This window comes from Talpa europaea, assembly GCF_964194135.1.
Source record: "Talpa europaea genome assembly, chromosome: 1".
NCBI lineage: Eukaryota > Metazoa > Chordata > Mammalia > Eulipotyphla > Talpidae > Talpa > Talpa europaea.
In genome coordinates this window covers 70,874,633-70,887,706 of record NC_140073.1, presented here as the reverse complement: position 1 = coordinate 70,887,706, position 13,074 = coordinate 70,874,633, and the positions used below count along the sequence as shown (strand labels likewise).

The 13,074-nt window shown below is 38.4% G+C and overlaps 1 protein-coding gene across 25 annotated transcripts in view; it reads right to left on the bottom strand.

Moving 5' to 3' along the window:
• The window catches only part of CLASP1 (cytoplasmic linker associated protein 1), a gene marked incomplete at both ends in the record, with an annotated part of 222,317 nt that overhangs the window by 24,635 nt on the left and 184,608 nt on the right, over positions 1-13,074 (bottom strand). For 16 of the 25 annotated variants that reach the window (XM_084229882.1, XM_084229881.1, XM_084229891.1 and 13 more), the window contains 3 exons: positions 2,366-2,516; positions 10,924-11,030; positions 11,536-11,679. In XM_084229882.1, the coding sequence (XP_084086008.1) occupies positions 2,366-2,516; positions 10,924-11,030; positions 11,536-11,679 (402 nt within the window). Of the gene's footprint in view, positions 1-2,365; positions 2,517-6,900; positions 7,018-10,923; positions 11,031-11,535; positions 11,680-13,074 lie in introns of all 25 variants that reach the window. The other 9 variants (XM_084229869.1, XM_084229888.1, XM_084229870.1 and 6 more) reach the window with 1 other exon arrangement.

The window sequence follows — 13,074 nt, the reverse complement described above, 5'->3', positions numbered from 1 at the left end:
AGTATTATTATAATGAAAAAAACTATCTATAAGAGGAGAAAGTGTTTTCAAAATTTTAGACATTGAAAAAATATAAATTATCCTAATTCTAATCACCTGTAACAAAAGATACATTACTTTTTAAACTGTGTATATTATTTCCCAGGTCTTTGTCTACACATAGATTTTATAGAGTGGAAATCACAGTGTACATACTATGAGAAATTTTGCTTTCCTCAAAGATAGAGCACGTGCTCTACATACATACAAGTTTTATAACTTTATATAAAATTTACATGAGAAAATGGAATATTACTCAGCATTCAAAAAAGATAAACACATGCAATTTGCAGCAACATGGATGGCGCTGGAAGGGATCATGCTCAGCGAAATAAGCCAGAAAGAAAATGAAAAATATGGGATGGTCTCACTCATAGCAGGAATCTAGAAAACTTAAATAAGGGACCAGGAAAATGAATAACTATTAGAAAGTGAAAATCAAAATCAACAAAAAACTATGAACCAGAGACACTCTATGGGGGGTGGGGGGTGGGGCGGGATTGGGGTCAAAATAAGGGGGTTGCAATTGTATGGGGAATATAAAAATAAAATTTATTTTAAAAAAAATTACATGAGAAAAGCATGAAGGTCCAAACTTGGGCCCATTCTCAAAGAAAATGTCTTAGCAATAGATTAAAATATCAGCGAATAAGTGTGTGTTTTATGTTTTTTTTTTTTTTTTTTAAGATTTATTTATGCACACAAGAACTGGGATACAGGCCAGAGGTGTTGGGGGTGAGAGAATTCACCAGAGACAGAGCAGGGAATAGAACAGGCAGATCAACTGAAATGCACTGCTGAGGGGAGCAATGGGAGAGACAGGAGAGGTCTGTTGCGCCATGTGGGTCATCTCCCTGGCCGGAAATTGAACTTGTGCCACAGTGGCTATGAATAGCTTCAAAGGTTGCATCTTAACCCCTTGCACGACCAGGGAGGCCCTGTGTTTTATGTTTTTAAATATATTTAAAGCAGATATTAAAAAAAAAATTCAATGCAGCCCATTTACTCTGTGTCTGACTGATTACGTCTCAGCAGCTAGACCCTTTGGCTAGAATATCCTTCCTAAAAGTTTCCTTATAGTTTCTCTATAAGCCCACACTATCGTGGTCTCCCTATCATTATCTTTAGCTCTTCCCAGAACTCCTTTTTTCCCCGCATTTCTTACTGTTGATATGCCTTAAGATTTTGTCCTTACTTTTTAACTATAATTTCACTCACTTTTCTTTAGTTATCATCGAGGAACTAGTCTATGTCTCTCAAATCTCTATCTTTAGCCCAAATTGACAGCCTAAACTCCAGAATGGCATATCCAAAGGCCTAATGGATACGTTTGCTTGGATATTTCACAGTTCCCGCAAACCCATATATTATAAACTGAGATCACTGTATCCCAAAGGGGCTGACATGTACTTTTTTTCTCTTTCTATATTTATCTCACTGAAATGTACCAGCACCTACTTAATAGTCCTACTCAGAGATTTCTGACTCTTCCATTTTTGTTCATGTCTAACCAAACTCGACTTCCTCCAGAAACATTCTCTGCCTCAGTGATAAGCAATCTTCCTAAAATGTAACTGTGACCACGCCACTTCCCTGGTCAAAAATCCTCGAGGATATTGTGGAGGACTTGAATTAGCCATTGTGCTGGTGACTGCAGAGTAAAGTCAAGACATTGGCTGGAAATTCCTCCCATGCGATCGCCTTTTCTAAGTTGACATCTGCAGCATCTTCCTGAACCTCACTGACACAACATACCCATTCCCTCAACTTCAGCCAAGGGGATATCATACTATGTTCATTTCCATCTTTCCACCTTTTCTCAGGCCTGCCTTTAACTGCAGCCTTCCTACTTGACCTGACAAATGCCTGACCTGACCTTCATGCTTCTGCTCAGAGACTGAAACCACCTCTTCTGAGATTCTTCCCAAGCACCAGACTGGCCCAGCGAGTCTCCTCAGTGCTGAACTCTGACCAAATGCAGTGTATCACCATCTCCTGCTTATCTGCCTGCCTCTGCATGAAACTATAGCTCCCAGAGAGTCATGTTAAGTGTCTGATTCAGGCTATTTTTATTTACTGCATTCCAGGAATAAAAATGTGTCCTAGATAAATCAACATAAACTGAGAAAAAAGGTATTTGGCATTCTTCTCAAAGACAGGTGAGGCTCATTCAAAGTTTTGTGAAATTGCCTTTTGTGTCTCTTATTTTTAATCTAATCACAGGATAAAAATGATGAAGCACAGTAATCATAGAGTAATTGTCACTAAAGAGTCAGTAATTATCACTGAATTCATATATAGTGCTCTATTAGCTGGGGATACTCACAATATCACAGTCCTTTTTGCCATCTCGTTTAATTGGTTCATTCAGGTCTTCTTGGCTTCGAAAACTAAACTTTTCAATGGCTTCCGTAACTCCTCGTAAAGAACTATAGATTTCTTCAGAGTTCAGATTCTCTGTATCATAGTCCAGCATGCTAAAGACGAAAAATATTTTTTTGATCAAAAATTGAGATATAGGCATACAACTGAGTTGTGGGCATATATTATTGTCAATAATTTGCAAATTAAGATGTACTTATAACTCTGTTTCTTTAGGTGATTTGGAATGAAAAGGAGACAGGTTTATTAGAGTACCACCACTGGACAATTACACATCTTCTTAGTCCAATCTGGTTCCAAACACTCAGTGAGAACCAGTGGAAACAACAATTACCACAAGAATGCAAGAACTCAAAGAGTGACAAGTGGTGACTGAATGCACGAGGTAATGAAAGTGGAAAATAACTTTCATTTCTTGAAGATGGAAAAAACTTGCTTGGTTGTTACTGGTGTCAAATGTACAAACTTAAGGGAGACGGACACTTCAAATAAAGCTAGTTTACAAATCTCAGAGGAACAAAGCAAACCATTGCAACAAGCCCAGGTTATGCTCACCAATATCAGAGACTCTTAAAATACAACCCTATTATTAAAAACTAAAAAACCAGCCCTATGGTTCAAATTCAGATCCACCCTATCAATGGGCTTCTAAGTCTCTCATGTCATCTAGCCCAGCAGCTTGTTGTGACTAAAACACTTCTAGATGCTTATACTAAGAGTTTTATAATAAAAGCCAATCTTATCATGAGGGCACACATTCCTAGATGGATTTTTAAAAGCACTTCAAAAAGCAGGAAGTAATTTCCCTCGTAGAAAAATGATGTCAAACACTCTCTGTATAGATACTTAGGATAGCAAAACATGAAGTGAAAATCCTAAATAGCCTTTTGGTACAATGCAGTGTGTAAACAAGTGGTTTTTAGATGCCCCACAGTGCACTGAAACAGAGAGAAGATCCTAAAAACAAAACCCATCACCATCCCTCACTAAAGATATCAATCAAGGGAAGCATGGGATGGATACACTAGTACAAAGTAAGCAAAACATGAAGCAACAGTCAAGCAAGGACAGGTCCAAAAACTACCTTGGTTTAAATGCCATTTGTTTCAGAAGCATATTCCAGAAAAGATTAAAATCGTTGGTCTAATTTTACCTGCAGAAGGCTGCAGAAGGTCTGAGCTATACAGAGGCTTCCCTGGTTATATGTAAGTATCTGCTCAACACTAAAGACAAAAGAAAAACAATCTTTCTGTCCCTCTAAAGAGAAATAACTGACATGAGACGCCCACGGCAGGGGGGAAACTCTTCCTAAGGGCAACACATCATCCCTCTACATTACACAGGACTTAACTTTCCTGTAACTTAAAAACAGGTAACATTTTTTAAGGCCACTCCTCTACCTTTCCTTATTATTATTATTGTTATTTTTTACGATTTAGGCAGATAAGCAAGACAAGAGCTGGACATCTCTCACTTGGGGTAGCCAGACCTCTCGGGCTAGAGGTTATAATGATCCACACATTTTCAAAGGCTGCTTGAGCACAACATCTGAACTGACTCTTAGAGATGGAAGAGATTTGCCTAACGTTACAAAACTGGCCCAGAGGGAAGCTTTTTCTTCTCTGATGAAAGAAAATACACACCCACCTGTACTTGGAGTGTTCACAAAACTATGCGCCAACTCAAAGATTGGCTCTGGCATCAAACAAAAAGATATGTGAACATGAACACGTTTACAGGTAAAAGTCCATGTATATTACTGACAGGGGGTAGTATAAAAAGTTGAACAGCATTCAAATTTTCAACCCCTTCTAAGTTCAGAAGGTTGTCTATGAGGCAATACCCCTTTAATGTGAAGGAAGCATGACTGAGGAGCATGGGGACTCTCTGGCCCCTCCACCATAGAGCCCCACAATGCGTGCTTATGTATGAACAAAGGCATTTATACATCTGACCAGTACACTAATTTTTATATGTAAAGACGGAATATGACGTAAACAAAAAATATGCATACAAGATGTAAAAAGATGCCTTAAAATACTTTTAACCACAACAACCAAAAACAACAGCACAGCCCATGCAAAAGGAACGACAACTCAAAGAATGACGAGATGGACGAGAGGAAGTCTGGCGGAACGCTGAGCTTTTTAAGGAATGTCACAATATTATTTTCCATATGTCGCTTCAGATGATGTTAGCTTTCACATAATTCACCCCAGTGACTCGAACCTCCTAAAATATTTCATTTCAGTTTGCATAACTTCAGCACTATAATAGCCTCTTTGAAAAATAAGAAAATAAAGGATTCTGCCAGTTAATATTTCCCCTTCTTACTTTCAGTTAATAAACTAACACAGATTTCCAATTTAGGAGCAGATGTGCATAACCCAGTACAAGCTGTGGCAATGTATCTTTTAGACTCACTAGCTTAAGGTCTGAAGTATTTCCTTGGTATGAAGCTAAAACTGTGAGTTCCAGGTGAGAGACATCTTGGTTTTCTTCTCATGAAAAAGAGATAATGCTACTTTTCTTGGTTGTTGTTGTTTTTTTTTTCCCCCCAAATTAATACCCATGAAACATTAGTTTTTGTAGGGGAAAAGGAACTTCCCATGGGTGCTAACAAGCAATATACAGGGAACTGCAAAGGGGATGCAACAGCTTTACGTACAAGGAACTTGGTTCAGTTAACCCCAATCTATCATGTGCCCCCACACCCTGTCCTGTTTCAGCTCTGATGCATAATCCTTTAGGCTAAAGGCCAGGTCCTCGTCACCTGTAAATCCTCATCACACTAGGATTAGGCTCCAGGAAGGTTTCCTTAGGATACTTTAGATTAGGAGGAGTTGCTCAATCAGTGAATAGCACTGACCTAAGGTAAGGCCATGTCACCCAAAAGTCAAGTAGAATAAAGCTCTGGACTTGGCCTGTTGCAAGGTATCTGCATTGTGGTAGGGAGGTGCCTGAGGTCAGGTCTTTAGAAAAGAGAAACTAGAGACAGGAAGTTTTGCCTGCTGAGATTTTCTTGTCATTTTCTCAAAAATACTAGGTATGGAATATAGATAATTGTTCCTCATTATGAAATCATTAGGGATTTGGCACAAAAGAAACAAACAGACATAGATTTCATCCTGGCTTTATGTATTCAGTAGGTTTTCTAAGTGCAAAATCTCTAGTCAGCTCTCTCCCCCTCTGATGGCTGACAGAGGCAGCAGGGATTTATTAAGTATTAGCGTTATTACTGTGCACATGTGACGACTGACACAGGGGACAGATGTCCTCTGCCTGGGAAGACTGACTCAGGGGTGAAGCTTAGTGCCCACAAGGGCACACAGGTCAGTATGCTGAGAATCAGTCAATAAATGGGACTTATATTTTGAGGCATGGCTACTGTTTAAAAAAAGGAAAAGAGCAGTAGAGTGGTGACATGCTTTATCAACACTGAAGACAACAGGTGTCTCAGTGTCGGGGTGCCCTTGGCCTAACCTTGTGTATCTAGAAACAGTTATGATAGGAGTGTACACGCCTGTACATTTCAGAAGTACTTTTGGAGTTCTAGGAATTTCAAAGGGAAGATGTTAAAACATTTAGCTGACTTGTTTACTCTGTACAGCTTTCCATGTTGAGGATACAGAAGTAGGAATGTAAACCTATGCAAAACTATCTCTGAAGCATTCAAAAGCAACAGGCTGTTTTCATTTCTATCTGCATCCCATCACAGAGGGCATGATCTCATCTCACAAAGCACAATGGCTTCTGAGGAGGGATGCTCTTTTCTTCAGACCTTTACAGAAAGAGGGGAAGAGACCCTCAAACAGGTATCTGTAGGGTTACACAGACCTCACTTTGTACACAGACTTACCATCTGTCTTCATATCTGAAGGAAGCCCCAGCCCCTTCTTCTGGACAGTGCCCCAGGGCCTGCGAGGGTACCGAGCACCCTCCATTAGAGGCAGGGCACCTTCAGGGAGTTGTAGCAGTGAAGGCACTTCTCAGGGCTGCCTTTCTGGATCTGTATCCTCAGAGTATCACCACATGGCAAGACACTGTGAGAGCATTCAGTCCACATAACCAATGGTAGGACTGAGCTGCAGATGCAGTCTAGGAAAGAGCAGGTCTCAGCTGCTTCTCGGTGGGAATGCCTAGCACACTTATGAACAGTGCTAGGGAAACTGCCCACAATTACCTGCCTTGATTCTACAGCTTTGCCTGAGTACCTCCCAGGGACAGAGTATTTCACTGGACGGAGAGGCTCCCAATAGCAAATGCTGATAATTTGCTCAGTTGATGTCACTGAGACACAGCCATACTCATGAGATCACGCACCTGCTCACACTTCTGACCAAGGCTCTACTCCTGCTAGCTTAAGCCAAAGCAGGGCCACGATGGAGGCCACAGAGAGGCTTTCCAAATGACCTGAGACGACCTTGGAAATGCAATAATATTGTGACACCTCGACAAGTTTAACAGGTAGCGTGTTACCTGGGAGAGTAAGAGCGCCTGAGAGTCTTGTGGGAGGGAGCGGTAGGAATGGAGTTAGGCTGAGAAAAGGGAGGTGGGTGCTTCGATAACCCATCAGCACTCCAACCCCATAACCGACTGTAGTGATCAGAAGAGGAAAATCAGAAAGAGAAACAAAAAAAGACAAAGGGGAGGGGGACAGGAGGAGGAGGAGAGAGGAAGACGCTATAGTCTAAGTGTCTTAAGAGTCTCCTCTTTCTTTGACAAAGTTCTATCAAAATTCATTGGAGCAAAGTTAATACTTAACCATACAGAGAAAAAGAACATATTTTGTTTACAATTTGTCATCAATAAAACTGCTTTATTCCTTCCCCTCTCAATCATGTATTTACATTTTGAAGTAACTTGAGATCCCAAGTGTGTGTGTGTGTGTGTGTGTGTACACACGTGCACTGAGAAGGACATTATAAGCGCAAACACACAAGAAAATAGGGATGCTCAATTTCAGATAACACAATCAATTATTTAGAAAAACACAAAGAAACTATGGGCCTTAATTCACAGAGGACCAGAGGGAATGCACCAGGAAGGTGCAGAGAGTCTGCCACTCAGACCAGAGCTCTCCAGCATGACAGTGTGTTCTTGAGGCCTAGCTCCAGTCACGGAGAGTTCAGAGGTTGCTACAGCAATTCCCCTCAAAACTGTAACAGCAACTATACAGGGCTAGCGACCACATCTCAGAAGGTCAGCTCAGAGAAAGAGAACCAAAAGTCAAATTCCTCCACTCATATCCCCTAATATGAGAATTAATATTTCCCTGAGAACACAAGTGTTCCCCTCTTACTTGTGAGGGCCCCCTTCAGAGGCCCTCAGAGATTTCTATCTACTGCTGCAATCCAAACTAATTGAACCAGAGACTTTGGAAAAGGACTGAGCTGAAGTGGTTGGAAATGTGTTCTGAGGCACACATTTGAGTCTACCAAACCAGAGGCCGCGTTCCTATGGAGTAGTACTGCCTGCCACTAGTGTGCATGTTGATTTGTACAGAAGACGTCTTCACCTGAGGGCACTTCATAAGGAAAATCAAGTGTGAAGATGAGAGGTCACTGTGGTATAGAGGGCTTAATGACCTTCTCTAAGTCACACATTTAGTTGGAGGTGGGGCACAAGATGAGTATGGGGGCGCCCATCTCAGGCTGGAGCTCAGCTAACAGGCAGAGTTTGTACAAAGCAGATGCCCTACCACCTCACCGTGGGAGTCTGGGTCCCCCGGTTAATCTCCACTTTGAGTCTATGGATACTGCTATTCTCTGATGAGATGGATTTAAAATTATCTTTTATTACCAGGGATAACAGAGGTGATCTGTGTAGTGCTATTCTGCTCTACAACCTTTTTGCCAAGACTATAAAGCAGATGAGAGTAAAGACTGCCATTGACATATTTATCTTAAAGGGAATGGATATCATTTGTTTTCTGAACCCCCTGGCAACTCTTGTTTTTCATTTAACACAAATCACACTTGGTAAGATCAGTCAGAATATATAAATATGAGCTTAATCATGAAGAACTCTAGGTCATAAATCTCCCCTCCAAGTACCAAGTAATATTTGTTTAACTAGCTGGGAGTTACAGTGATTCCTTCCTCACACAGAAATGGTTAATGGAAGTCTCACCAAAGTTTAACCTGTGAGCTACAGCTTCACTAATACTGTTGGGTTGATAGAAATGATTTTTCCCCTAGTGATTGAAAAAAAAAACAAACCCAAAATTAGAAAATTAGATTTGTTCATCATTAAGAATATTTCCTTTTTATCAAGATAATCCAGGTGTAGAATTTCTGGACTAAAAAAAAATACAGGTTCATTTTGATACTCAAAACTAGATTTTGATACTCAGAACAAACAATGGGTAATAACTTTCCCCTTAGGAATAAAAAGCTAACCTTATAGGGTCAAGATGATTTAAAGAATGGCAGGTCACAAATTAATATTTCAAGAGCACTGCTCAAAAATATAGCTGAGATTATGTACTACAGAAGCTGCCTATCACCTCCTTAGAATGTGGTGACCTAGTTCACTCTCCTATTTAATGCAAGAATTCATTTTTTAAATAACTTTCCTGCTAGAACGTATGCAAACGATCTGAATATCCTAGTGATAACATGACAGAAGGTAGTATTTCTTATTTCTGGGGAGTTTTAGTTCTGAGAAAAATCATTTCGCCCGTGAGCTCAAGTTAGCTAAAGCCATCTGGTTATTTAAACACTTGCTGAGGGTTTATTTTTAAAGATCTAACAAAATTATATCAGTAAATAATTCCCTAAAGAAGATTTTTCTGACAAGAAAATATTTAGACCACACTGGATTTTTTAATATTGAAAATAAATACCTTCATTTCTTCTACTGACCTATAACCCTAACTGTAAAAAGTAAATCTGGTCAATTATGAATAAATGGCAACCCAGAAAAATAAAATTTTTAATCATCTGAGAATTCATGAAGATTAATACCAGGGCAATTCTTAGTTCTGATGGATCATGGTAGCAAACCCCAGCAATCTTTTACTTAAACTACTGGCACAAACAAACAAAAATTGAGTTTTACCTTTTGCTTATTACCTAAAGAATATGCCATCCTAATAATGAAATAACTGAAAGATGCATGGACTGTGTATTATGGAAGAACAGATTTCCCAATTAATGTTATGAAAGTATGATTTCTACACAAAAGCAGCTATTTTCAGCAAATGCAAGTTTTCCATAAAATTCTCTCTCACCAGGAACAAGAACTCCAAAATTTTACTGTCAACCTGGACCCCAGTCATTTAGGACAAACCATATACTTGAGATACAAACTAAAAAAAAAAAAAAAATAGTTGGCTGGGCCTCAATTAAACCCGGGGAAAGTCAGACATACTTTCATTAGTTTCTGGCCTCAACTAATTATAATAGCCTGTTGAAATCATGCCAACAAAGACCAAATTTGGAGACCTAACATCATATCTCATGCCACCTGAATATAGTACAGTGGGAGCATTTGGGGAATTAAATTAAGGCAATAAAAAGAGTAGACTACAATAAGTATATAAAATAGTCTGGTTCACCAAGAGAAAAACACAAATTTGACATTTTCCAAAATATGGGATAACTTGAGAAACTGAAGAGACCTTCAGTGGGAAGGAAGAAGGCATTTGGCAGTCTCAGTCATTTAAAGATCTAAATTTCAAAGCAGAGGTTTTGATATTCTATGATTAAAAAGAAATGGCATACTTTAGGTATTTTCTTATAATTTTAAGATCTTGGTGTCAGCAAACTTTAGGACAACAGCTCCCTGATTCTTACTAGTGATGCTATAGACAAAGAAAGCATGTATAACCCTTACAAGTTAAGGCACTGGCTCCTTCCTAAAAAGTCTAATCTATCCGGCCATTATTTTGATTATATAAAGAACCCTAGACAAAGCAGTTTTCTCCTTTTGAGTTACTGCCTCAGACTAGAAGGCCAATGCTCACACGAGCCCAATAAAAATCTGGAAATGTTGATCCAATTTTAATTCTCAGGTTCTTAATCCCTCTTTCAGAGCTGCACTCTACTTCAAATGTGAGCTCATAACAATAGCAGCTCAGCTAGGAATGGTCACTTGGTGGAAAACTGCCCCAGAATTAGTACAGACTAACTATAAAGGACTTATGTAGATGATTAAATATCTTCAAATGTTTTCATCACTTACTAAGCAGGTGGTAAATTTCTAAATGGTTTCTATAAGAAACAGCATTATGCTAGATCTAAAATCTGTAAGGTACTAGACAGAGTTTAGAGCTAGAAGAATCTCAGAGAACATTCAGCAGACTACTCATTTCACTATACAAAGCTAACTGCTTAGCCCGACGTTATAAGAGTTAAGATCTGAGTGAGGACTAGAACCCGTAGTCTCCTGATACCCACACTCATTTCTTTGGTGTTAAGCTTGGTCTAAAAATATAGAAATAGGCTAGACAGACATTGGGGTGATTTAGTTTCCACATTTCTGTGGAAATGGTATTACCTTGGAGACAGGCCCCCATGGGAACAATTGGTGGGTGAGGTCAGGGGGCTGGTCCTGCTGCTGGTGTGTCGGGATGGAGTACGGCCAATTGTATTGCTCGGAGAACCCTGAGGTCAAGGTAGAACAGACATCATTATTGAAGGGCTAAATGTAGAACAGTCCTACTTTTCCCTTGGTCTTTTAACTTACATGTAAATAAGTGAATAGAAATTGCATAGTGATTTTTTTTTCCAGTCAATTTTAAATACATAAAAACCAAAAATGATGTTTTATAGGTAGCCCTGCATTTGAATGATGTCAGTTGTGCTAGAGTGACAGACACAATTGAAGATTTATTCTATAGTGTGGGGGAAAAAAAAAAAAAAACACAACAAAACCTCAATGAATGAATGACTAAATGACCTAGTAAAATACTGAATTGATTGAACAATCTAACACAAGGAAGAGGTCATATTTAAATATCAGGTTCATTCATTCCTTTGGGAATATGGCAGGGTCAGACATGGACACACAAACTCCTAAAAGAGGACAAGGAAGTTTGGGAGCAAACTGTAAACAAGTACATAAAGAGAAGGTTCTGATCTGTGCAGGCACCAAGACCACAGCACTCACCACACTGGTGTTACTAGAATTCTTGAGGTGGTTATGTAGAAGTTTGGTGGCACCATCCTGGAATGTTTTTGGCAAGGCACCAAGTAACATGGTAAATTCAGGAGTGTTCAATTCAAACAGAGAGATTAGCACAATTTGTGCTGCCTAGGAAAAAAAGGACATGATTAATTTAGGTATGTACAATAGCGAATCTTGGTCAAAGTGATTAAATCATTAATAGTGATTTTTAAAAGAAATCATTTTTGTATGAGGACCATAAATAACAAGAGGACACCTTCAACATAAAAAAAAATTAAAACAAAACCCAGAAGCATGTGGAGAAAATAATGTCACCAATTATCAACAGTCTGACTATTATCAATAATGTCTGACAATTATCAACAATCTAGAAAATAAGCCCTGGTTTCATTTTCATACCCTAGCTTTGGATTTCTGAAAATATTAATAATTCTCATTACTTTTCCTTTGTTGTCTATGAAGCTGGTAAATTAATGAAATAATTAAAAAATTAGAAGGTTTAAGATTCTCAGATCACCCTGGAAAGAACAAGTTTCTAAATGGACTACCTACCACTGCGTTATCTGAGAAACCACATTTCCTCAACCCTGCCAGCAGTGACAAAGAAAAAGACAGAATTTAAACACAACTGAAAAACCCCTAATTTTACACCCATGAATTCACGAGAGAGGCATTCTTTGGGAAGCAAACCAGACTTCTATGGTAGAAATGAAAGATTTACTTCTGCCTTTTTGGGAACATGGTCTACTTTTCTTTATGAATTGAGACAACATAAGGCAGGACTGCTTGGAATTACTAGAAGCAAGTTGTATAAAAGCAATTAGCTGAAGCAACAGTAGCCAAAGGAGACTGAGATTTCTCCAGCCTTAGTTATGTGCTTTCTATCATACTAAAGTAGTAGCAGGTAATCCATGTTTTAAAAATAAGGCCTGAGGTATTAGTTACAATGGTTTTGATTTAGAAAGGCTATGTCTAAAGAAAATTTTAGTAAATACTAAACTGATACTTGTTACAAATTTCTAAGAGTCAAAAGAAAACACATTATGAAAATCTTTTGACTAAAAGCATACATTTATCCAAAGACTGTAATTTTTAGGATTGAAGTAATTATTTTGAGTATTTTTTTTTCTATATTTAGAATGTTACATGAAAACATTTTCTGAGAAATTTCTTAGAAATATATACCACAAATATTTCAATGCTTCACAATATTAACATGTATTTCAGATCTAATTAAAACAAAACTACTATTTTGTGCTTAAAAAAGGGGGAAAAATTTACAGACTCAAACTTTTTAAACCCACAGTAAAAATTTATCACAAATTTATTCATTACACAAAGATACATAATCCTACGTTTCATTTTTGAAACATTCTTAATAAATTATCTGAAGGAAGCTATTCCACTACTAATTTCATGTTCTGTTGCCATGATATGCCTATTTACATAAAAGCAAATTCCAAAAATCATGCAAAGTAATCAGTGCATTTTCAAAAAAACATTAGCTGTTAGGGGGAGAAA